This window comes from Mauremys mutica, chromosome 20 (genome assembly GCF_020497125.1).
Source record: "Mauremys mutica isolate MM-2020 ecotype Southern chromosome 20, ASM2049712v1, whole genome shotgun sequence".
Taxonomy (NCBI): Eukaryota; Metazoa; Chordata; order Testudines; family Geoemydidae; genus Mauremys; species Mauremys mutica.
Window position 1 is genome coordinate 2144317 of NC_059091.1, and position 22350 is coordinate 2166666.

Here is a 22350-nt window from a genome sequence, read left to right on the forward strand (position 1 = left end):
ACCAGGGCTAATGGGCAGCTTGCAGGGCACAAGGACACAGGGACTTGGGTTTGATGGGAACGACTCCCCCAGTATCACAGCACCCCCTGGCGTCGCACTGCCTGGAAGGGGAGGAGCCCCCCAGCCCCACCCCGACAGCACCTGGGGTGCTGGGAATGTCTCCCAGCCCTGCTTAGCAGGTGGTACTGACGTGTCTGGGGGCTGAGCAGCGGGGTCGCTGGGCGCCCTGCGGGGGGAATAGACGGAGCATGATGGGGCATTGCTGGCTAGGAGCTGAGCCCGCTGGGCTGGGGCGGGGGGCTGGTGCATGTGGTCCTCCCCCAGCCATTGCCAGGCGGTTCCCAGCTCTGAGCAAGGCCTGGCTCTCCTGGCTGGGAGCTCCCCTGAGACCGACCCAGACCTCGGCCTGGCTGAGGCTGTCTCTGCCCCAGAGGCTGCTGCATGGCAGGCTCCTGGCAGCGTCTCGCAGAGATCCCTGGGTGCTGAGCCACCGGCTGCAACCCTGGCAGGGCTAGGGGACCGTCTCTCTTCTCGATGGAGGAGCCAGGGGAAAGCAGTTCCCCCCACACCCCCCAAGGCGCCCTCTGCCTTGGCCCCACACTTGGAGACCATGAGGGTCGAGGTGCTGGGTGCTCCCCTGCCCCTTGTGAGGTCCCCTGACCAGGCCCTGCTGCTGCCCAGAGCCTCTGACCTCTGTGACCCCAGAGCACATCTGGGGAGGGGTTAGTGACGGGGGTTGGGCCCCAGAGCACATCTGGGGAGGGGTTAGTGACGGGGGTTGGGCCCCAGAGCACATCTGGGGAGGGGTTAGTGACGGGGGTTGGGAGCAATGGGGGGGGGGCGGAACTTGGCTGGAGGAGGCTCCAGCAGCTGGGCCAGGGGGAGCGGGAGGTAGAAGGGGGGTGGGGGGTGCAGGGTGCTTGGAGCTCGCACTCCAGGTTCCAGCTGCATGGGAGGGGGATGGATGTATCAGCACAGGCCTCGCGCTGTCCCTGTCTTTGGGCTCAGCTGAACAGGTGGGATGTGGGCACCGGCCCTGGAGCAAGGGAACCACGGCCCAGGCTGGCCCCTCCTGGCGAGTGAGCGTCTGCTCTGAGCCAACATTGTGCCAGGCTGGGCCCCCAAGAAGATCCAAGGGGCTGGGCCGGTGAGGAGGGGTCCAGAGCCTTTGTGACGCCCGCGCCTCCTCCCCCAGAATGCCACCGCCCCATCTCCTGCCCCATCGCACACCCGTGCCCCGTCCCACGCGACATCCCCGCCCCGTCCTCACACGACATCCCCGCCCCGTCCACACGCGACATCCCTGTCCCAGGCCCCCGCCCCGTCCTCACACGACATCCCTGTCCCAGGCCCCCGCCCCGTCCTCACGCGACATCCCCGCCCCATCCCAGGCCCCCGCCCCATCCTCACACGACGCCCCTGCCCCGTCCCACAAAAGCCCATGAGCTCATGGCTGCTCATGCACCATTCCACAAGATGCTTGTGCACCATCCCATGAGAGCACACGAGCCGCTCGTGCGCTGTCCCGGGAGCCGTCCCGTGGGAGCCCGTGGGCTGGGCTTCCTGCCTGTGTCCTGCGAGAGCCTGCGAACAGGGCTGGGCTGCTGAGCCAGGCGCCGGGTGAGGAGGCAGCCGGTGCGTCTCCTCCTGGGAAGCAGCTGCCCTGCATGTCTCTCTCCAATTCCAGTGTCTTCCTGCTCAACGAGGTAACGAGGGTCCCGCAGCTTGTGGGCCCACGCAGCGACCGGGTCGGCCCCGTCGCTGCACCGCTCCGTGTGTCTGTCTAGCAGGGATGGGGGGGGAGGATGCACCGTAGGGTGGGGGGAGGAGGAGGGAGTTGGACTGACCCTGAAAGAGGGTTCAGGCTGCAGACTCAGCTGCTAGAGGCTTGTGCCGTCCCCCCACCCCCGGCAAGAGGCTACGGGGCGGTGAGGGCCGAGGTGCTGGAGTTCGGGCACAGCATGGAGGTAGGTGGGAGCGCTGGCTGCGGTGCCAGCCGGGCTGACAGGAACAGCAGGGCAGGCGCCAGGGAAAGCAGCTGAGGTGCTGGCTGGGACTGAGGGCTCAGCCCCGCGTGAAGGGAGCCTTTGCCCTCCCGCAGCGCGCCCGGCCCCATGGCGCTCACCCCGTCATGCTGCCCGCTGCCCCAACTCCCCCTGGGGCTGGAGTAGCCCGGAGCCCCCCTGCAGCGCCCCCTGCTGGGACAGGAGTAGCTGGGTGCACCCCCCTATAGCCAGGGTACCTGCCCCGCCCCCTGCAGCGCCCCCTGCTGGGACTGGAGTAGCTGGGTGCACCCCCCTATAGCCTGGGTACCTGCCCCGCCCCCTGCAGCGCCCCCTGCTGGGACTGGAGTAGCTGGGTGCACCCCCCTATAGCCTGGGTACCTGCCCCGCCCCCTGCAGCGCCCCCTGCTGGGAGAGGCTGGGACTGGAGTAGCTGGGTGCACCCCCCTATAGCCTGGGTACCTGCCCCGCCCCCTGCAGCGCCCCCTGCTGGGAGAGGCTGGGTGTACACCCTTCCCACCCAGTGGAGCTTTTTGGGTGTTGGGGTCTCTCCTGCCCCCTGGTTTATAGTGTGTAGGGGGAGGGGGAGCTTGTCTGCTGCTTCTCCCGAAGCCAATGAATATTTCATCCCTATTAAATAATAATCAACATCGGAACTGAGGGTGGAGTGAGCAGCCCCACCCCGGCTCTGCATGGGTGGGGGGCAGGGTGAGCAGCCCCCTGGCTCTGCGGGGGGGGAGGGTGAGCAGCCCCCCGACTCTGCGGGGGGGGGGCAGGGTGAGCAGCCCCCTGGCTCTGCGGGGGGGGCAGGGTGAGCAGCCAGCCCCCCGGCTCTGCGGGGGGGGGGGCAGGGTGAGCAGCCCCCTGGCTCTGCGGGGGGGCGGGGTGAGCAGCCCCCCGACTCTGCAGGGGTGGGGGGCGGGGTGAGCAGCCCCCTGGCTCTGCGGGGGGGGCAGGGTGAGCAGCCCCCCGGCTCTGCAGGGGGAAGGGCAAGAGCTTAAATTGCCCCGGACCCCTCGGTCCCATCCCCCCCAAGCGAGCAGCCGCAGCGCCCCCCAGCCCTTCGGGGAGCGGGACACTGCCCTGCACGCACCGCAGGGCCCCGCAGCAGCGGGGTGCTCTGTAGGGTGCCTGGCAGGCAGGCTGCCCTGGTGAGTCACGGGGTGCAGGCCAGGGGGGTCGGGGGGGGGGGCTGGCTCCGGGGCAGAGGCAGTGAGTTCCCCCCCCCAGTTAGTGTGAGCGGCTGGGGAGGGGGATCAGCTGCCCCCCCCTTCCCGGGGCAGCAGACCCCCCCCAGCCAGGTGCTCCCCGGGGCGGCGCCCTCAGCCCCCCAGCCGCTAATGGGGCGCCGGAGCCCCTTCGTGGGGGGAGGGGGCGCCAGGCGGCGCCGGCGGAGGGAGGGGCAGGGGAGGGAGCAGCGAGCGAGGGGTGGGGGGCGCGGGGCGGGCGCAGCCGGCGGAGGGGGGCGGCCACGCACCGGGGAGCGGCCGGGCAGAGCCGAGCTGCGGGCGCGGGGCGGGGGGCTGGGCTCGGCTCGGGCTCGCTGGCCCCGTCTATGTCTTTTTCTGACTCCAGCGCAACCTTCCTGCTGAACGAGGTAACGGCCCCCCCAGGGCCCCCCACCTTCTCCCCAAACCCTCCCCCGCCCTGTCCTCTCCAGCCCCCCCGGCCCTGTGCCCCCGGGGCCCCGCTCGGCCCCCCCGCGTCCCTCCCCCCGGCCCTGTGCCCCCGGGGCCCCCGCTCGGCCCCCCCGCGTCCTCCCCCCGGCCCTGTGCCCCCGGGGCCCCCGCTCGGCCCCCCCGCGTCCTCCCCCCGGCCCTGTGCCCCCGGGGCCCCCGCTCGGCCCCCCCGCGTCCCTCCCACCCTTCTCCCTGGACCCACCCCCCGCTCTGTCTCTCCAGCCCCCCCGGCCCTGTGCCCCCGGGGCCCCCGCTCGGCCCCCCCGCGTCCCTCCCACCCTTCTCCCCGGACCCACCCCCCGCTCTGTCTCTCCAGCCCCGCCCCCCCCGGTGCCCCACCGCCAGTCGCTCAGCGTGTTACTGGGATTCCGGGAGAGGGGGGACGCGAGGAAAAATACAGATGGGGGCAGGGGGAGACCCGGGGGCTGGGGAGACCCGGGGCTTGGAAAGGGCACAAGGGACCCGCGCTGGGGGGTCTGGGGAGTGGGAGACCTGGGGGAAGCGGGAGGGAAGCGGGGGGGCAGGCGAATTGGGAGGGGGAGGTTTGGAGGGCAGGGGCCGGGGTGGGGCTGGGGGTGACAGACAGGCAGTTGCTGCTGAGTGGGGGGTGCTGTTGCAGGGGGTTGGGAGGGGAGACATTTTGTGGTGGGGGGCAGGGCGCTGGAGCCCTCCCCCCCTCATCTGGCTGGGGTTCAAGGTTCCCACCCACCTTCCTCTCCCCAGCTGCCAGGGGGCACTTCTGGAGGGAGGGGGAATCTAGCTGGTGGGACCAGACTCAGGAGTCGGGGGGTGCAAGGGGGGGTGGTTGCTCTGCTGGGAGTTAGGGGGGGATTCTCTCTCCTCTCCCCCCCCTTGCCCCCACAGCCCAGGGGAGGTGCAGCTGCTGGGGGGGGGTGGGCAAATCCCAGCCATGGGAACTCTGGGCCCCGGTGGGGTGGGGCAGCTCCACCCTGGGGCTGGCTCCAGCCTGGCTGGAAAGGCCTGAGGCCATGGGGTGCCCCATGGCGGAGGCTGAGTGCAGTGCCAGGGCAGGGCCCCCATGTTCTTTGTGCTGGGAGCTGGGTGGGGCCTGCCCAAGTGAGACCCACTGGTGGGTGTGTCACAGCCCCCCCTGCAGTGCCACTGAGGATGCCAGTCTGATGCAGCCCCCGCTGGGGGCATGGGCCCCTGTAGTGGTCCCCGGGGTGTCTGCGCACTTGCCCCGGGCGAGGATGGTTTGTAGGATGCGCTGCAGGGCGGAGCGGGTGGTGCCTGGGCCATGGGATACAGGGTGATTGTGCTTCATGCTGGGGGTAAACAGGGGGTTGGCAAGGACCAGGGTGTTTCTCTGGGTGCCCGGAGCAGCCACCAGCTGGGGGTGGGGGGCTAACAGCGGCTCGGTGAGACCCGAGAAGGAAGCCCCCACCCCATCATTTCCATCGCTCCGGTTTTCCCTTCCGCCCCCTTCCCGCATTGCTAACAAAGGACTCAGAAATGTTAATTACCTTTTCATTTCCATGGATCCTGGAGCCTGGGACTAGATCTGTGCACAGAGAGACACTGATCCTGGCATAGTGTATGGGGGATGGGACTGTACATCTGTGCACAGAGAGACATGGATCCTTGCACCGGTGCAAGGGGGAGTGTAAATCTATGCACAGAGACATGGATCCTTGCACCGGTGCAAGGGGAGACTGTAAATCTGTGCACAGAGAGACATGGATCCTTGCACTGGTGCAAGGGGAGACTGTAAATCTGTGCACAGAGAGACATGGATCCTTGCACTGGTGCAAGGGGAGACTGTAAATCTGTGCACAGAGAGACATGGATCCTTGCACCGGTGCAAGGGGGAGTGTAAATCTATGCACAGAGACATGGATCCTTGCACCGGTGCAAGGGGAGACTGTAAATCTGTGCACAGAGAGACATGGATCCTTGCACTGGTGCAAGGGGAGACTGTAAATCTGTGCACAGAGAGACATGGATCCTTGCACTGGTGCAAGGGGAGACTGTAAATCTGTGCACAGAGAGACATGGATCCTTGCACCGGTGCAAGGGGGAGTGTAAATCTATGCACAGAGACATGGATCCTTGCACCGGTGCAAGGGGAGACTGTAAATCTGTGCACAGAGAGACATGGATCCTTGCACTGGTGCAAGGGGAGACTGTAAATCTGTGCACAGAGAGACATGGATCCTTGCACCGGTGCAAGGGGGAGTGTAAATCTATGCACAGAGACATGGATCCTTGCACTGGTGCAAGGGGGAGTGTAAATCTGTGCACAGAGAGACATGGATCGTGGCACTGGTGCAAGGAGGGAATGTACATCTGTGCACAGAGAGACATGGATCCTGGCACTGGTGCAAGGGGAGACTGTAAATCTATGCACAGAGACATGGATCCTTGCACCGGTGCAAGGGGAGACTGTAAATCTGTGCACAGAGAGACATGGATCCTTGCACCGGTGCAAGGGAGGAGTGTACATCTGTGCACAGAGAGACATGGATCCTTGCACTGGTGCAAGGGGGAGTGTAAATCTATGCACAGAGACATGGATCCTTGCACTGGTGCAAGGGGGAAGGTAAATCTGTGCACAGAGAGACATGGATCGTGGCACTGGTGGAAGGAAGGTATGTACATCTATGCACAGAGGGACATGGGTCCTGGCACTAGTGCACAGAGGGGATTGTAGATCTCTGCACAGAGGGACGTGGATCCTTGCTCTGGTGCAAGGGGGGAATGTACATCTGTGCACAGAGGGACACGGGTCCTGGCACTAGTGCAGGGGGGGCCTGTAAAGCTGGTCACAGAGAGACACGGGTCCTGGCACTAGTGCACGGGGGGCCTGTAAATCTGTGCACAGAGAGACACGGGTCCTGGCACTAGTGCACGGGGGGACTGTAGATCTGTGCACAGAGAGACACGGGTCCTGGCACTAGTGCACGGGGGGGACTGTAAATCTGGGCACAGAGAGACATGGGTCCTGGCTCTAGTGCACGGGGGGGACTGTAGATCTGTGCACAGAGAGACACGGTTCCTGGCACTAGTGCACGGGGGAGACTGTAGATCTGGGCACAGAGAGACACGGGTCCTGGCACTAGGGCATGGGGGGGGCCTGTAAATCTGGGCACAGAGAGACACGGGTCCTGGCACTAGTGCACGGGGGGGACTGTAGATCTGGGCACAGAGAGACACGGGTCCTGGCACTAGTGCACGGGGGGGACTGTAGATCTGTGCACAGAGAGACACGGGTCCTGGCACTAGTGCACGGGGGGGACTGTAGATCTGGGCACAGAGAGACACGGGTCCTGGCACTAGTGCACGGGGGGGACTGTAGATCTGGGCACAGAGAGACACGGGTCCTGGCACTAGTGCACAGGGGGGACTGTAGATCTGGGCACAGAGAGACACGGGTCCTGGCACTAGGGCATGGGGGGGCCTGTAAATCTGGGCACAGAGAGACACGGGTCCTGGCACTAGTGCACAGGGGGGACTGTAGATCTGTGCACAGAGAGACACGGGTCCTGGCACTAGTGCACGGGGGGCCTGTAAATCTGGGCACAGAGAGACATGGGTCCTGGCAATAGTGCACGGGGGGGGGACTGTAAATCTGGGCACAGAGAGACACGGGTCCTGGCACTAGTGCACGGGGGGGACTGTAAATCTGGGCACAGAGAGACACGGGTCCTGGCACTAGTGCACGGGGGGCCTGTAAATCTGGGCACAGAGAGACACGGGTCCTGGCACTAGTGCACGGGGGGGACTGTAGATCTGGGCACAGAGAGACACGGGTCCTGGCACTAGTGCACGGGGGGACTGTAGATCTGTGCACAGAGAGACACGGGTCCTGGCACTAGTGCACGGGGGGGACTGTAGATCTGGGCACAGAGAGACACGGGTCCTGGCACTAGTGCACGGGGGGACTGTAGATCTGTGCACAGAGAGACACGGGTCCTGGCACTAGTGCACGGGGGGCCTGTAAATCTGGGCACAGAGAGACACGGGTCCTGGCACTAGTGCATGGGGGGCCTGTAAATCTGGGCACAGAGAGACACGGGTCCTGGCACTAGGGCATGGGGGGGCCTGTAAATCTGGGCACAGAGAGACACGGGTCCTGGCACTAGTGCACGGGGGGGACTGTAGATCTGGGCACAGAGAGACACGGGTCCTGGCACTAGTGCATGGGGGGCCTGTAAATCTGGGCACAGAGAGACACGGGTCCTGGCACTAGTGCACGGGGGGGACTGTAGATCTGGGCACAGAGAGACACGGGTCCTGGCACTAGTGCACAGGGGGGACTGTAGATCTGTGCACAGAGAGACACGGGTCCTGGCACTAGTGCACGGGGGGCCTGTAAATCTGGGCACAGAGAGACACGGGTCCTGGCACTAGTGCACGGGGGGCCTGTAAATCTGGGCACAGAGAGACACGGGTCCTGGCACTAGTGCACAGGGGGGACTGTAGATCTGTGCACAGAGAGACACGGGTCCTGGCACTAGTGCAGTGGTTTTCAACCAGGGGTCTGGGGGGCTGCAAGCAGGTTTCAGGGGGGCCGCCAAGCAGGACCCGTGTTCGGCTTTCAGCCCCGGACCCCAGCAAGTCTGTGCAGGGCTGAAGTCCGGGGCCCTGAGCTCTGCCACAAGGGGCCGAAGCAGAAACCTGAGCAGCTTCGCTTCACGAGGCCCCTGTGGCCTGGGCCCCCTGGGCAATTTCCCTGCTCGCTACCTGCGAGGCAGTAGGGACTGTCTGCCTGGGGGCGGGGAGAGCAGGGGGTACCTGAGCCTGTAACCTGAGCCAGGAGCGGGTGGGGGAGTCCACACCTCCGCCCTGGGAGCTGGACAAAGGAAGGGGCCGGCTGGAGAGGGGGGGTCAGTTTCGGTTTGGGGCTGGGGGTGGAGCGCAGGGAACCCCAAGCTGGGCTCTAAGCTCCCTGAACCCCCAGAGGGACCTGACTGAGGGGTCCTGGCTCTGCCCACAAGCTCTGCTGTAGCCTGCGTTCCTATTGGCCAATAAACCTGCTGTGTTACTGGCTGGCTGAGAGTCACTGGGAGTCCCAGGAAGAGGGGTGCAGGGCCGGACTCCCCCACACTCCGGGACACCCCCCCTAATGCCGGCCCTGGCTTTTATACGCAGAAAACAGCTGCTCTGGCACAGGGGGGCCATGGAGTTTTTATAGCATGTTGGGGGGGGGGCCTTCAAAAGAAAAAGATTGAGAATCCCTGAACTAGTGCACGGGGGGGACTGTACATCTGTGCACAGAGGGACACGGATCCTGGCACTAGTGCACGGGGGGGACTGTACATCTGTGCACAGAGGGACACGGATCCTGGCACTAGTGCACGGGGGGGACTGTAAATCTGTGCACAGAGGGACACGGATCCTGGCACTAGTGCACAGAGGGGGGGACTGTAAATCTGTGCACAGAGGGACACGGATCCTGGCACTAGTGCACAGGGGGACTGTACATCTGTGCACAGAGGGAAACGGATCCTGGCACTAGTGCACAGGGGAACTGTACATCTGTGCACAGAGGGACACGGATCCTGGCACTAGTGCACAGGGGAACTGTACATCTGTGCACAGAGGGACACGGATCCTGGCACTAGTGCACAGGGGGACTGTAAATCTGTGCACAGAGGGACACAGATCCTGGCACTAGTGCACAGACGGGGGGACTGTAAATCTGTGCACAGGTGGATCTGGATCCTGGCACTAGTGCATGGGGGGGACTGTAAATCTGGGCACAGAGGGACACGGATCCTGGCACTAGTGCATGGGGGGGACTGTAAATCTGGGCACAGAGGGACGCGGATCCTGGCACTAGTGCATGGGGGGGACTGTAAATCTGGGCACAGAGGGACACGGATCCTGGCACTAGTACACGGGGGGGGGACTGTAAATCTGGGCACAGAGGGACATGGATCCTGGCACTAGTGCACAAGGGGACTGTACGTCTGTGCACAGAGGGACATGGATCCTGGCACTAGTACACAGGGGGGGGGACTGTACATCTGTGCACAGAGGGACACGGATCCTGGCACTAGTGCACAAGGGGACTGTACGTCTGTGCACAGAGGGACACGGATCCTGGCACTAGTGCACAAGGGGACTGTACGTCTGTGCACAGAAGGGTGCATGTCCTGACTCTCCCCACATATTCTGTGGGTCACCCCCGCCCCTGGAGCCCCTTCTCTTCGCCCTCCTCTCCTGTAGCTACAGCGATGAACCTGCAGCCTCGCCCTCCCGCTGCCGCTGTCTCTCCTCCTTCCCTGGCACCAGCTCTTTGTTCCCTTCAGCTGTTCTCTGCCTCTCGCTCCTCCCTGCCACGCCCCCTCCCCTCCCTGCTGCTGTCTTCCCTTCCACGCTCCCCCCCCCCCCCCGCCACTGCCAGCCCCATCAGGCAGGTGCAGCCGGGTCCCAGGACCTGCCGGCCCCCAGCCGAGGCCTCCCGTCGCCAGCCCTGTTCTGCCAGCCCCGCAGGAGCCAGAGCGCCTGGCTCCCCCCACCCCGCCGAGCAGGGTGGGACCGATAGAGTTTGCGCCCGCCTGGGGGGTCCTTCCCACTCCTCCGCTCACTCCTGCCTCTCTCCGACCCCCGCACGCCCTGGGCTCCTCCATGTATGGCGACTCCTATATCCATGGCTTCGAGGACTCCGAGGTGGTGAGTGGGGGTGCCAGCTTGGGGGGGTGGGTGGCAGGCAGCCCCCTCCCTGCAGGGCTGGGAGCACCAGGGGTGCTGCCCTTGGTTGGGGGCTCTGGGTTTCTGGCAGCCCCCCCCCCCGGTTATTTATACAGCACCATAGCTGCGGTGGCATTTCCAGCAGCGCTCCCATAAGGTGGTGAGAGTGGGTGCGGGGGGGGGGCTGGATGCTGAGCAACAGCTGGCACCCTGGGGGGGGGCTCAGAGTCCGGGGTGGGTGCCTATGCTGGCATGCGGTGGGGGTGCTGTGCTGGGGGGCACGGGTGTTACAGCCCCACCCCCCTCCGACATGGGGCAGTGGGTGTTGTCTCTGCGCCTGGCAGGGGAGCGCCAGGTTGGGGGGGGCTCTAAGGAGTCAGAGATGCTCTTGGCTTTGTCGGAATGTGGGGGGCAGGGATGCTGGGGGTGAGGCGCCTGGCAAAGGGGGTGCGCAGTGCCCTGAGCTGTGGGAACGTGGCTCTGCTGGTGCCAGGTGTGGGGGCACTGTGCCTAGAGGGGCTGCTCCGCGACTCCAGTTAGGTCAGAGCCCCTCGCTGCGCCCGCCTGCAGAGGGCACCCTGGGACCGTCCCAGCCAGGCCATGGGGCTGCGCCCCCCCTCGGGACAGCCCCCCCACAGCTAGACCCCACGGCTGCACCACAGGGCCAAGTCAGCTGGGCCGAGGAAGGGGGTCGGGGATCAGGATCACAGCTGGGGCAGAGGGCCAGGGCGTGGGGGGATGTGGGAGGCAGGCGGAGGGGCACCGGGCAAGAGGGGGCCAGGCGGGAGGAGAGCATGGGGGTGCTGGGACAAGCTGTGCCCATGGCAGTCGGGCTGAGCCTGGCAGGGGCGGCTGGAGTTGCTCCCGGGAGAGGCGGGGGGGGGGAGCGGCTTTTCAGAAACAGAGCAGGGGACCTATAAATATTTCACTGCAGCTTCTGCTTTTGTTCTGGGGACGCAGCAGGAGCCGTTCATTGAACCAGGCGTCTCCTGCCGAGGGGGTGGGGGGCAGAGTAGCCCCCCCTTCCAGCTCACCCCAACAGCCACTGCACGTTCCCCTGCCTCATGCGCCCAGTACCAGGTCGACGGGGCACACTGGGGTTTCTCACCAGCCACGCTGCCTAGGCCGGGGGGGTGGGAACTTGTGGGGTTCCCCGGGGAGCTCAGCACTGGGGTAACACAGGGCCAGGGGCTCACGAGGAGTAGAGTGCGGTGGGGGGAGCTCCAGGGGACAGGATGTGGGGAAAGCTGGGGGGAGGTGGAGGGCTGGCGAGGCGCTGGGGGGAAGCAGCCAGGCAGGGGGCAGGGTGCTGTGGGGAGCGGGGCAGGTTGTCCCACGTTAGCCATGGCTGGTGAATGGGGCGCAGGCTCTGGGGGCTGGAGTGACCCGGCAGCATGTAGCTGGGTCGTGCGAGGCGCTGCCCGGTGGGGTCGGGCGCCCACCGTGGGCACATCTGCTTGGCTCTGAGGTGTGTGGGCTGGCACCAGGGGGCCGGATAATCCGATGAAACAACAAAACCGCCCCCTCTGAGGCTGCTGGTGCCTGGCATTTCCCAGGGTCTGCGGAGCCACAGGGATCCCTGGCACGGGCCGTGAGGAGCGTGGGCGACACGGGACCTGGCGCCTCCTCTGGGTCTGTGTCCCCAGCCGGCAAAGGGTTAAAGGTCACTGCAGGGTCAGCATTTCCCCAGGGGGGGGCACTCAGCTGGGAAAGGAAGGGAAGGTGATTCTGGCTGGCACAGGGGGCCGCCCCACCTCTGGTCTCCCTCGTCTGATGCCCCGTCCTGCTCAGACCCTGCTGTCCGGCCCAGCAGGCTGTGAAAGATGGTGAGGTCTCCCTGGACCCCCAGTCATTTCCCTCCCCCTGCCACGCGGAGCCAGAGGGTTCATAGTGCCCAGGCTGGGAGGGCAGTGGGGCAGGGCTCCTGCACTGAATAACCAGTGGGGCTGGAGTGAGTCTCACCCACACACCCTCTCCCTGTGACCGGGGCGTTCACGGGGCTGCCTGGAGGAACTCAAACCCGAAATTGCAGAACTGCTAAGTACGGTAACCGATCGCTGAAATCCACCTCCGCCCCAGCCGACGACTGCAGGGGAGCAAATGTGACGCCGATTTTTAAAAATCCCAAGGGGATCCTGGCCTGTAATGGCCAGGGAGTCTAACTTCAGTCCCAAGCAAACTGGTGGAACCGATAGTGAAGAACGGAATTATCAGCCCCGGAGATGGGGAAGAGTCAACCTGGCTTGTGTCACGGGAAATCGCGCCTCGCCAATCTATTAGAATCCTGTGAGGGTGTCGACAAGCATGTGGACAAGGGGGATCTGGATTTTTAACCTGACCTGGACGAGGTCCCTCATCCAAAGGCTCTGAAGGAAACTACATAGCCTGGGATGCGAGGGGAGCTCCTCTCGTGGGTCAGTAACTGGCGGAAGGACAGGAAACAAAGGGTGGGAATAGGGCCTAGGGCTGCTCACCGTATTCATTAGTGATCCGGGGAACGGGGGAAATGGGGGAGTGACAAAATTCCTCGAGCTGGTTCAGCCCAAAGCAGGCTGTGACCCCCCCAAAGTAGGGACAGGGCAAGCAAGTGGCAGCTGGAATTGGGCGCTGGGCGGTGCAAAGGAACGAGCACTGGAGGAGCGAATCCCAGCTCCACCCAGGCAGTGATGGGGTCTAACGTCGCTGGGGCCACCTGAGCACAGAGCCTGGAGTCACCTGAACTTCCGCCCAGTGATCAGCCAGCCGGTGCCGCTGGGATCTGCAGTCGTGTTTGTTCATTCGCTCCCTGTAGGCCTGGCAGGCGGGGAGCGGCTCAGTGTTTACCCCCGGCGGGTGCTGGCATGGCCCTGCCGCTGACTTCACCCTCGCTGGAGCCTGGGATTTGCTCCCTCTGCCATCTGGGGTGGAGCCTGGGCCAGGCGCGGAGGAGACGCCCAGCAAGGCGGGGAGGGGGGCTAAGGGACCATTCCCGCCCCTGGGGGCTGCACCTGGACCAGCCCCGTGAGCAGGGCTGAGGGAGGGCAGGACTGTCTGACGCCACCAGCTGCTCTGTGCCTGCTGCCTCTTAAAGAGACGAGACATGCACGGCCCTGGGGTGGCTGGCCCTGGGCTCCCCCTACGCCACGCTCCCCATCCCCCAGTGCAGACACACCAGCCCCATGGGACCCCCTCTCTCCCCATCCTTCAGTGCGGCAGTGCAGCGCTGGTGCAGAAAGTGTCGTGCCAGCGCATCTTACCATAGCCTTGGGGCTTGCACGGCTACAAGCCGCATTGCACACTAGCAGCTACACCGGGGGGTCGCAGGGGGGCACCTGCAAGGTGTTATTTTAATCACCTCAGGGGCTGTCAGCAGCACCCACCGCCCTGTACTCTCCCCCACTCCCCCCGAATATCCCAGGGCGGGTCTGGGGGAGTCGGTGGTGTCCGCAGGAGCACAGATCTGGGGGCGGGGGCGGCGTCGGGGCGCAGGGCTTCCGGGCTACAGCCTCCCTGTGCCGGGGAGCTCCCCGTCCGCCGGCGACGGCACTCAGGCTCCCCTGCCCCGCAGGGCTCAGCCGATTCCTACACCAGCCGGCCGTCCCTGGACTCAGACGTGTCCCTGGAGGAGGAGCGCGAGACGGCCCAGCACGAGGTGGAGAACCAGGCACAACAGCAGCTGGAGAGAGCCAAGGTAGCCGGGGGGCAGCCGGGGGCAGCCCTGGCTCTGCACGGGAGGGGTGCTGCTGGCTGTACCGGCCCACGAACCTGGGGCCCTCTAGACCCTTCCTCGCAGCCTGCTCCAGCAGCAGTAGAGGGCCTTGGACACACGCAGCTGGGCAGCTTCGCTGCCGGCCACTAGGGGGCAGCAGTGAACACGCACAAACACGTGTGCACACGCGTAGCCAGATGATGGAGTATCATAGAGGTGAGGGTCCCGGAGTCCGGCCCCGCTCCCCTTGGCCCATCCAGCGGGGCAGCCCCTCCTTCCCACGGCCCGGGATCACTGCCTGGGGGGCAGAGGGAAGTGGGGCCCCTCGTACCACTGGGCCCATGGTCTGACGCTGGCCGGCTCCTGGCCGCAGATGGCACGAGGGGGGCACACGGGCGCCCAGCTGCCCCGTACTGACCCCCACCCCCTGCTCTCCCCCAGCACAAGCCGGTAGCGTTTGCCGTACGCACCAATGTCAGCTACTGCGGGGCCCTGGATGAGGAGTGCCCCGTGCAGGGCTCCGCCATCAACTTCGAAGCCAAAGATTTCCTGCACATCAAGGAGGTGAGTCTGGACTTGGACTTGGGCTGGGGGTGGGGGGAGGGGCTGGGAGCCAGGACACCTGGGTTCTGATGCTGGCTTTGCCACCAGCTCCCTCAGGGATAGGGGGCTCCCCCCGCCCCCTGAATCCCATCCTTCTGGGCCCAGGACCAGCTACTACGTCCCAGGGCAGGGCTTGGTCTTGCGCCCAGCTCCGTAACAGCCCCCGCTGGTGTCTCCCCAGAAATACAGCAATGACTGGTGGATCGGGCGGCTAGTGAAGGAGGGGGGGGACGTCGCTTTCATCCCCAGTCCCCAGCGGCTGGAGGCCGTGCGGCTGAAGCAGGAGCAGAAAGCCAGGTAAAGGGGCCATGGGGGGAATTCTATGGGTCTCTCCCCCTCCCCTGCCATCTGCCCCCCTCGGGTCAGAGCCACCAGCACAACGCCCACCTGCACCTTCAGCACCACAGCCCAGAGCTCTGCCGCTGAGCTACAGGGCAGCTCCCTTAGCCGGCAGCAGTAGCAGGCTGTTACCCTGTGTCGGGACCAGCTATGGGGGCGGGCATGGCGCGCAGTGCACGCTGTGTGGGCATGCTACACACAGAGCTCCCAGTGGATACCCCCCCGTGGGTTTACCCCCCTCCCCCCGGGGCTCCCCCTCTACTCACTGTGGCTTCTCCCCAGGAGATCTGGCAACGCCTCCGGCCTCGGGGACCCCAGCAAGCGGCGATCGCCTCCCCCGTCCTTAGGTAATGGCTGCAGCACAGGCCGGTGGGCAGGTCCCACGCACAACCCCAGCCCTCCCCGCAGCACAATGTGCCACCCCCCCAACCTACCTCCCTTCACTGCCCAGCTCCAGCTCCCCCACCTCTGCACACCGCCCCTCCCCTCATAGTCCGGCCCCCCAGCCTGCCCCCCCTTCTCTGCCCAGCTCCAGCTCCCCCACCTCTGCACACCGCCCCTCCCCTCATAGTCCAGCCCCCCAGCCTGCCCCCCTTCACTGCCCAGCTCCCCCACCTCTGCACACCGCCCCTCCCCTCATAGTCCAGCCCCCCAGCCTGCCCCCCCTTCACTGCCCAGCTCCAGCTCCCCCACCTCTGCACACCGCCCCTCCCCTCATAGTCCAGCCCCCCAGCCTGCCCCCCCTTCATTGCCCAGCTCCAGCTCCCCCACCTCTGCACACCGCCCCTCCCCTCATAGTCCGGCCCCCCAGCCTGCCCCCCTTCACTGCCCAGCTCCAGCTCCCCCACCTCTGCACACCGCCCCCCCCTCATAGTCCAGCCCCCCAGCCTGCCCCCCCGTCACTGCCCAGCTCCAGCTCCCCCACCTCTGCACACCGCCCCCCTCATAGTCCAGCCCCCCCGCCTGCCCCCCCTTCTCTGCCCAGCTCCAGCTCCCCCACCTCTGCACACCGCCCCTCCCCTCATAGTCCGGCCCCCCAGCCTGCCCCCCCTTCTCTGCCCAGCTCCAGCTCCCCCACCTCTGCACACCGCCCCTCCCCTCATAGTCCGGCCCCCCAGCCTGCCCCCCCTTCACTGCCCAGCTCCAGCTCCCCCACCTCTGCACACCGCCCCCCCCTCGCTGCCCAGCTCCACATGGGGGGACACAGGCCAGGCTGGAGGGGCCCTACAGGCTGATCCCTCCTCCTCCCCTGTGAACTCACCCCCTGGGGCTGCCGAGGGGCCAGTGCCAGGAGTCCCACCCTGCCAGCTGCCACGTCCCCCTGGGGTGAGACGCTGGCTTCACCCACCCTGGGCCGCCCCCGGCAGCAGGGATCATGGGCTGGGTCTTGCCGGGATAGGCGCAAAGGGGTGGGGGTGGGGGCAGCTGCTGCTCAGCTCACCAGGGGAGAGGGCTGAGCACAAAGCTGGGCCAGGCCACCTAGCGCTCCCCCCCCCCCCTGCAGTCAGGGGGACTCCGGGGTGACCCTGGGGCTCCGTGCTCAGGACTGGGGCCTGATACACACACACACACACACACACACACTCACACTCAGTCTCCCCCAGCTCCTCGCTCTCTGCGGCTCCCAATTTGCTTTCACCAACCGTTTTCTTCTTTCCTTTCCAAAAAGCAAAACAGAAGCAAAAGCAGGTGAGTGGTCAGGGCAGGTTTTGCCTGGTTGCCAGCAGGGGGCAGCGTGAGCGGGTGCTGACGTGGGGACACCTGAAAGGAATGCAGCCACTTCTGGGGCAGAGCACGCCAGCATGGAACTGCCGAGCCCTTTGGGACCAGAGAGGAAGGCGAGATCCCTGTGCTCAACTCAGGCTGCAGGGTGGGGGTTAGGGAGGCCCGGCCTCAGTGGCCTATGGGGGCGCGGATTTGGCCAGGACACCTGGGTTCTCTGGGGATCTTTGATGAACACCAGCCTGTTGGTTCTAAGGCCCCTCCAAAACTGGCCATCCAGTGTCCCTCTGGCTTCGCCTCCGGGCGGGTTCCCCCCTGCGCTGAGGGGCCCTCACCTGTGCCCAACCCCCCTCTCTCGCAGGCAGAGCACATCCCGCCCTACGACGTGGTTCCCTCCATGAGACCAGTGGTGCTGGTGGGCCCCTCCCTGAAAGGATATGAGGTAGGAGGGGCATGGGCGGAGCCTCACAGGGGATTCCCCAGCCATGGCCCCACCCCCTGGCAGGGCAGGGGCTGTCTGGCAAAGGGAAATGTGGGCTGAGAACTGGGTGAGCCCCCAGGGGAGGCAGGAACCCCATTGTTTTGGGGAGCCCTGTTGCTCAGGGAAGGGGAGATGCCCCATCGCTGGGGGGCGGCAGAAGGAGGGAGAGGAGCCCCATTGCCCGGGGGTGGGGCAGGACCCAGGGAATAAACCGTGGGGACACGTCTGACCCCACCGAGGGCTCCATGTGGCAGGGAGATCTCCCAGGCACCCCCCCTTATGCCTTGGTCAGCTCCTGGTACAGCGCCCCATGCAGTAAGTGCTGCCCCCCGACTCCCCCAGAAGTTTGTGCTCCCATTACGCTGCTTTCGCAGCTACCATGGGGCCAGGACCCAGAGCCCCGGCTCCCAAAGCCCAGGCCCTGCCATCCAGCTAAGGGAGAGTCCCTGCCTGCTGTCGGCAGGAGAGGGGCTTTGACACACAGCGGAGCAGTTCAGACCCTGGGCAGCAGTGGGCAGCGGTGCACGCAGTCACCCCAGAGACACAGACACAAGCCCAGTGGCTCTGTCCTTGTCTGCACCTGCCCCAGGCTGGGCTCGCCCCCTCCACCCTCCCGGAGCCCTGCTGCCCACGGTGAGCAGATGGCAAGGCCGTGGCATCCTGGCACAGCAGCCACCTCACTCCCATCCCAGCTGGCACGTCCTTCCCTGGTGCCATCTGCTGCCCGGCCGTGCCCGTGCGGGAGGAAGGGCTGGCACAGGACTTGCTGGGGAGGGGCACGATCCCGCTATGGGATGGAGCACCAGGCTGGCGTAGGGCAGCCGCTGTGCCCCTGGGCTGGCTGGCTGACCGCGCTGTCTTTCCGCCCCCCAGGTGACGGACATGATGCAGAAAGCGCTCTTCGACTTCCTCAAGCACAGGTTTGATGGCAGGTGAGCCCCCGCCCAGGCTGCGTCCGTCCCCCTGCCCCAGAGCCATTGGGGCTCGACTCCTCCTTGGGGCAGCCCTTAGCCCGGCCGGCCAGGGGTGTGTGTCAGACCTGCCATGGCCCCTGGGGGACGGCCCTGCCCCACATGTCACCATCTCTCTCCCTCGTCAGGATCTCCATCACCCGCGTCACCGCCGACCTGTCCCTCGCCAAGCGCTCCGTCCTCAACAACCCGGGCAAGCGTGCCATCATCGAGCGCTCCGCCACCCGCTCCAGCATCGGTGAGTCGTGCCGCGGGCGGGGGGCTATGGGCAGAGCTGGGGTAGCCCCCCCCACACCTTGGGGTCTGGCGGAGCGGCAGCAGCCTGCCCCGGGGCCCCCCGTCCAGGTCAGACTGGAGGCTTCCAGACGCAACCCCCCGGCTCCCTGAGCAAAGGACATGGCCCACCCCCACCTCTGCCGGACACCCCAGGACCTGGGATCTGGGGAGGGGGGCAGAGATTGGCTAGGCGCTGCCTGGGCCGGGGTAGCCAGGGTGCTGCTGGGAGAGGCCGATCTGGGACCCAGAGCTCAAAACCCTTCCCCAGCCGCCCAGGCAGTGCCACGCGGCTCCCCTGTGCTGTGCAGCCGCAGGCACCCCAGGGAGGGAGGGGTGCTGGCAGGGCTGGGGGGGCTCACGCGCTCCCTCCCCCAGCCGAGGTGCAGAGCGAGATCGAGCGCATCTTCGAGCTGGCCAAGGCCCTGCAGCTGGTGGTGCTGGACGCAGACACCATCAACCACCCGGCCCAGCTGGCCAAGACCTCGCTGGCCCCCATCGTGGTCTATGTCAAGGTGTCCTCGCCCAAGGTGAGTGAGGCTGGGGGGGGAGCCCCTAGGGGCCGGGCTGCACCATCAGGGCGGTGCTGGGATGGGGGGGGCCGCCCCCTACTGAGACCGCAGCACTGTGGCCCCTAGCGAAGCATTGGGGTAGCCCTGCCTGCTGCAGGGAGTGCGCCCCCCTCCAGCCTTTCTTTAGTGACCTCTCGTCCATGCCTGAAGTGGGGGCTCCCCATGAGGGTGGGGGGGCTCTGACTGTCCCAGAAGGGGGGCTCTCAGGGGGGTGGGGGATCCCCATAGGGGCAGGGGGGCTCTGCCTGTCCCAGGAGGGAGGCTCCCTGTGGGGCTGGGGGTGGGCTCTGACTGTCCCAGGAGGGGGCTCCCCATGGGTGTTGGGGGGTGTGCCTGGCCCAGGAGTAGGGGGCTCCCCATAAGGGCATGGGGGCTCCCCATAGGTGTGGGTGGCTCCCTATGGGTCTGGGGGGGGCTCTGATTGTCCCAGGAGGGAGCTCCCCATGGGTGTGGGGGGGGTGCCTGGCCCAGGAGTAGGGGGGCTCCCCATAGGGGCATGGGGGGACTCCCTGTGGGGCTGGGGGGGCTCCCCATAGGGGCAGGGCGGCTCTGCCTGTCCCAGGAGGGGGGCTCCCTGTGGGGAGCAGGGGGGCTCTGACTGTCCCACTCTCCCCGGCAGGTGCTGCAGCGGCTGATCAAATCCCGCGGCAAGTCCCAGGTGAAGCACCTCAACGTGCAGATGATGGCGGCAGACAAGCTGGTGCAGTGCCCGCCGGTGAGTGGGACCCCGCGAACTCTCAGCTCTGGCTGTGTCGTTCCCCCTCCCGCCCGCCCGCCCCCATGGGAGCCTGGTGTTCCTATGCAGGGCCCCACGGCTGCCAGCCAGCCTGCTCCAGCCCCGCCTCCCCCCTGAGCAGGCCCTTTCCTGCCCCCCAGGAGCTCTTTGATGTGATCCTGGACGAGAACCAGCTGGAGGACGCCTGTGAGCACCTGGCCGAGTACCTGGAGGTGTACTGGAGAGCCACCCACCACCCGCTGCACCCGCTGGGCGGGCAGCCCCTCCTGACGCCACCCGCCGCCATCCCGGGCCTGCAGGTACCAGGCTCTGGGCTGGGCACCGGCCCCATGGATCACACACCGGCTCTGCCCAGAGCCCCCCTCACCCAGGGGGCAGTGTCCCTTCCTGCCAGCTGCTGCCCCACATCCCAGAGGCGGCTGTATCTTGTAGAGCGAGGGCTCTCTGCCTGCGGCTAAGGGGGCCGGGGCCGTCTGGCCCCCTAGAACGCCTTGCCCTGATGCACCCCCTCTGCACTGCTCCCTGTAACCCAGTGCCAGGCCCAGGACCCCCAGAGGCTGACTCAGCTCCCTCTGCCCCCCTGCGCTGAGACAGGCCCTCCCCCACCCCAAGCTGTTTGGCAGGGGGAGCCCCCTGACAGCCTGGAGCCACCGCTGCCTGGCCAGCTGAAAGGGGGCCCTGACCCCGTCTCTCTGCCCCCCAGAACCAGCAGCTGCTGGGGGAGCGGGGAGGGGAGCACTCCCCCCTAGAGCACGACAGCCTGATGCAGTCGGACGAGGCGAGCGAGACCTCCCACAAGCCCTGGGCGGCCCCCTCGCAGCGCAGCTCCCAGCCCCTGGAGGACGAGTACCCGGACCCCTACCCGGAGCTGTACCAGCCCCACCGGCACCACAACAGCGGCCTGCACAGCGCCAACGGGCACGACTCGCAGGACCGGCTCCTGCAGCGCGAGGCCGAGCAGACCCACAACGACAGGAACTGGCAGCGCACCAGGCCCTGGGCCAAGGACAGCTACTGACGGGCACCAGCCCAGGCTCGCCCGCCGATTGCCCCCCTCCCCACTGTCAGACCAGCCCCACAGGCCCACGGAGCCTGGCCTCCCGGCCTTCCCCCAACCACAGCCCCCCTTGCCAGGCGTGCAGCCCCTCCCGTCGCTGGGGGGGTCACACACTCCCTAACTGGACTACTTGGGGCTGGGAGGAAAAGCCATCTGTCCTGAGTCCCCCTGCCCCCACTAGGCATTGCTCAGACAATCTCCCTGGAGGGAAACCCCCCGGCCAGGGCACTGCTCCCACCCTGTCCAGCCGTGAGAGGAGAGGTCGGGAGCCAGGACACCTGGGGTCTATGCACTGGCTGGCCCCTGCTCCAGGCCTCAGTTTCCCTGGTTGAAACTGCATAGCTGGCAGTGCTTGTTCCAAGCCCCTCCGGCCCCCTTGCCCTCTGCCATGGGGCTGGGCTGGGCTCCCTGGGGCAGGGTCTGGGAGTCCAGCTAACAGGGCACAATTTGTTAAGTGCAAAACCCCTAAGGGGAGGGTGAGGAGCCTGGATGCTGCCCCGCTCCCCTCCTTCAGTGGGGCTCAGCCCTGATTCCTCCTCAGCCTGCCCCCCACATCCACCGGCCCAGCCCCACTGCCCACCCCATAACCACTAGCATCCAGCCACGACACAGAGAAACCTGTACATAGTGCACCCCACCGCCCTGGACTGGCCACTGTGTGCCTGAGGGGGGCACAGGTGCTACCCGGCTAGCGGCAGAGGGAGATTCCCCCCTGCCTGGGGGAGCTGGGGCGAGCCCTCGGGGGGCCGGGAAGCACGGAGCGGCCACGGATTTGTTACAGCTCTTGTGTAGGAAGCACTTACTGCCCTGACAGCCTGTAGCCTGTTTAACAAAGAAGCGTTTGCAGTTTAGAGATGGTGTTTGTGTGTCTGCCAGCCAGGGCCAGAACCCCCCAGCCTGTGCTCACCAAGGGGGGGGATGGGGGAGAACAAGGGGCCGGGCGCCAGAACCCCCCAGCCTGTGCTCACCAAGGGGGGGGGAGGAACAAGGGGCCGGGCGCCAGAACCCCCCAGCCTGTGCTCACCAAGGGGGGGGGGGGAACAAGGGGCCGGGCGCCAGAACCCCCCAGCCTGTGCTCACCAAGGGGGGGGGAGGAACAAGGGGCCGGGCGCCAGAACCCCCCAGCCCGTGCTCACCAAGGAGGGGGGGAGAACAAGGGGCCGGGCGCCAGAACCCCCCAGCCTGTGCTCACCAAGGGGGGGGGGAACAAGGGGCCGGGTGCCAGAACCCCCCAGCCCGTGCTCACCAAGGGGGAGGAGAACAAGGGGCCGGGCTCCAGAACCCCCCAGCCTGTGCTCACCAAGGGGGGGGGGGAACACGGGGCCGGGCGCCAGAACCCCCCAGCCTGTGCTCACCAAGGGGGGGGGAACAAGGGGTCGGGCACCAGAACCCCCCAGCCTGTGCTCACCAAGGGGGGGGGGGGGGGAACAAGGGGCCGGGCACCAGAACCCCCCAGCCTGTGCTCACCAAGGGGGGGGGGAACAAGGGGCCGGGCACCAGAACCCCCCAGCCTGTGCTCACCAAGGGGGGGGGGGGAACAAGGGGCCGGGTGCCAGAACCCCCCAGCCT

General features: G+C 66.5%; 1 protein-coding gene across 4 annotated transcripts; it reads left to right on the forward strand.

Annotated features, from left to right (window-relative positions):
- The first annotated feature begins 1509 nt into the window (after positions 1-1509).
- Positions 1510-21612, forward strand: CACNB3 (calcium voltage-gated channel auxiliary subunit beta 3). Of its 4 annotated transcripts, none has more exons than XM_044995078.1 (13): positions 1510-1706; positions 13887-14009; positions 14469-14591; positions 14812-14927; positions 15252-15316; positions 16639-16658; positions 17053-17133; positions 18046-18104; positions 18272-18381; positions 18795-18946; positions 19608-19703; positions 19865-20023; positions 20428-21612. In XM_044995078.1, the coding sequence occupies exons 1-13, from the start codon at positions 1668-1670 to the stop codon at positions 20740-20742; spliced, it is 1458 nt and encodes a 485-aa protein (XP_044851013.1). In that variant the 5' UTR covers positions 1510-1667; the 3' UTR covers positions 20743-21612. The 4 variants fall into 4 exon arrangements, with proteins under 4 accessions (XP_044851013.1, XP_044851012.1, XP_044851015.1 ...); XM_044995077.1 differs by lacking the exon at positions 1510-1706 and adding an exon at positions 3472-3600 and having other exon boundaries at positions 20428-21610; XM_044995080.1 differs by lacking the exon at positions 1510-1706 and adding an exon at positions 10146-10321.
- Positions 21613-22350: the final 738 nt, after the last annotated feature.

What these genes read in the sequence shown, in the direction of transcription:
- CACNB3 (XM_044995080.1), top strand. Translation starts at nt 10,277, where the DNA reads ATGTATGGCGACTCCTATATCCATGGCTTCGAGGACTCCGAGGTG. An exon ending in ATCGCCTCCCCCGTCCTTAG is followed by an intron (nt 15,317 to 16,638) that starts GTAATGGCTGCA and finishes CTTTCCAAAAAG; the next exon opens with CAAAACAGAAGCAAAAGCAG. An exon ending in CAAAACAGAAGCAAAAGCAG is followed by an intron (nt 16,659 to 17,052) that starts GTGAGTGGTCAG and finishes CCTCTCTCGCAG; the next exon opens with GCAGAGCACATCCCGCCCTA.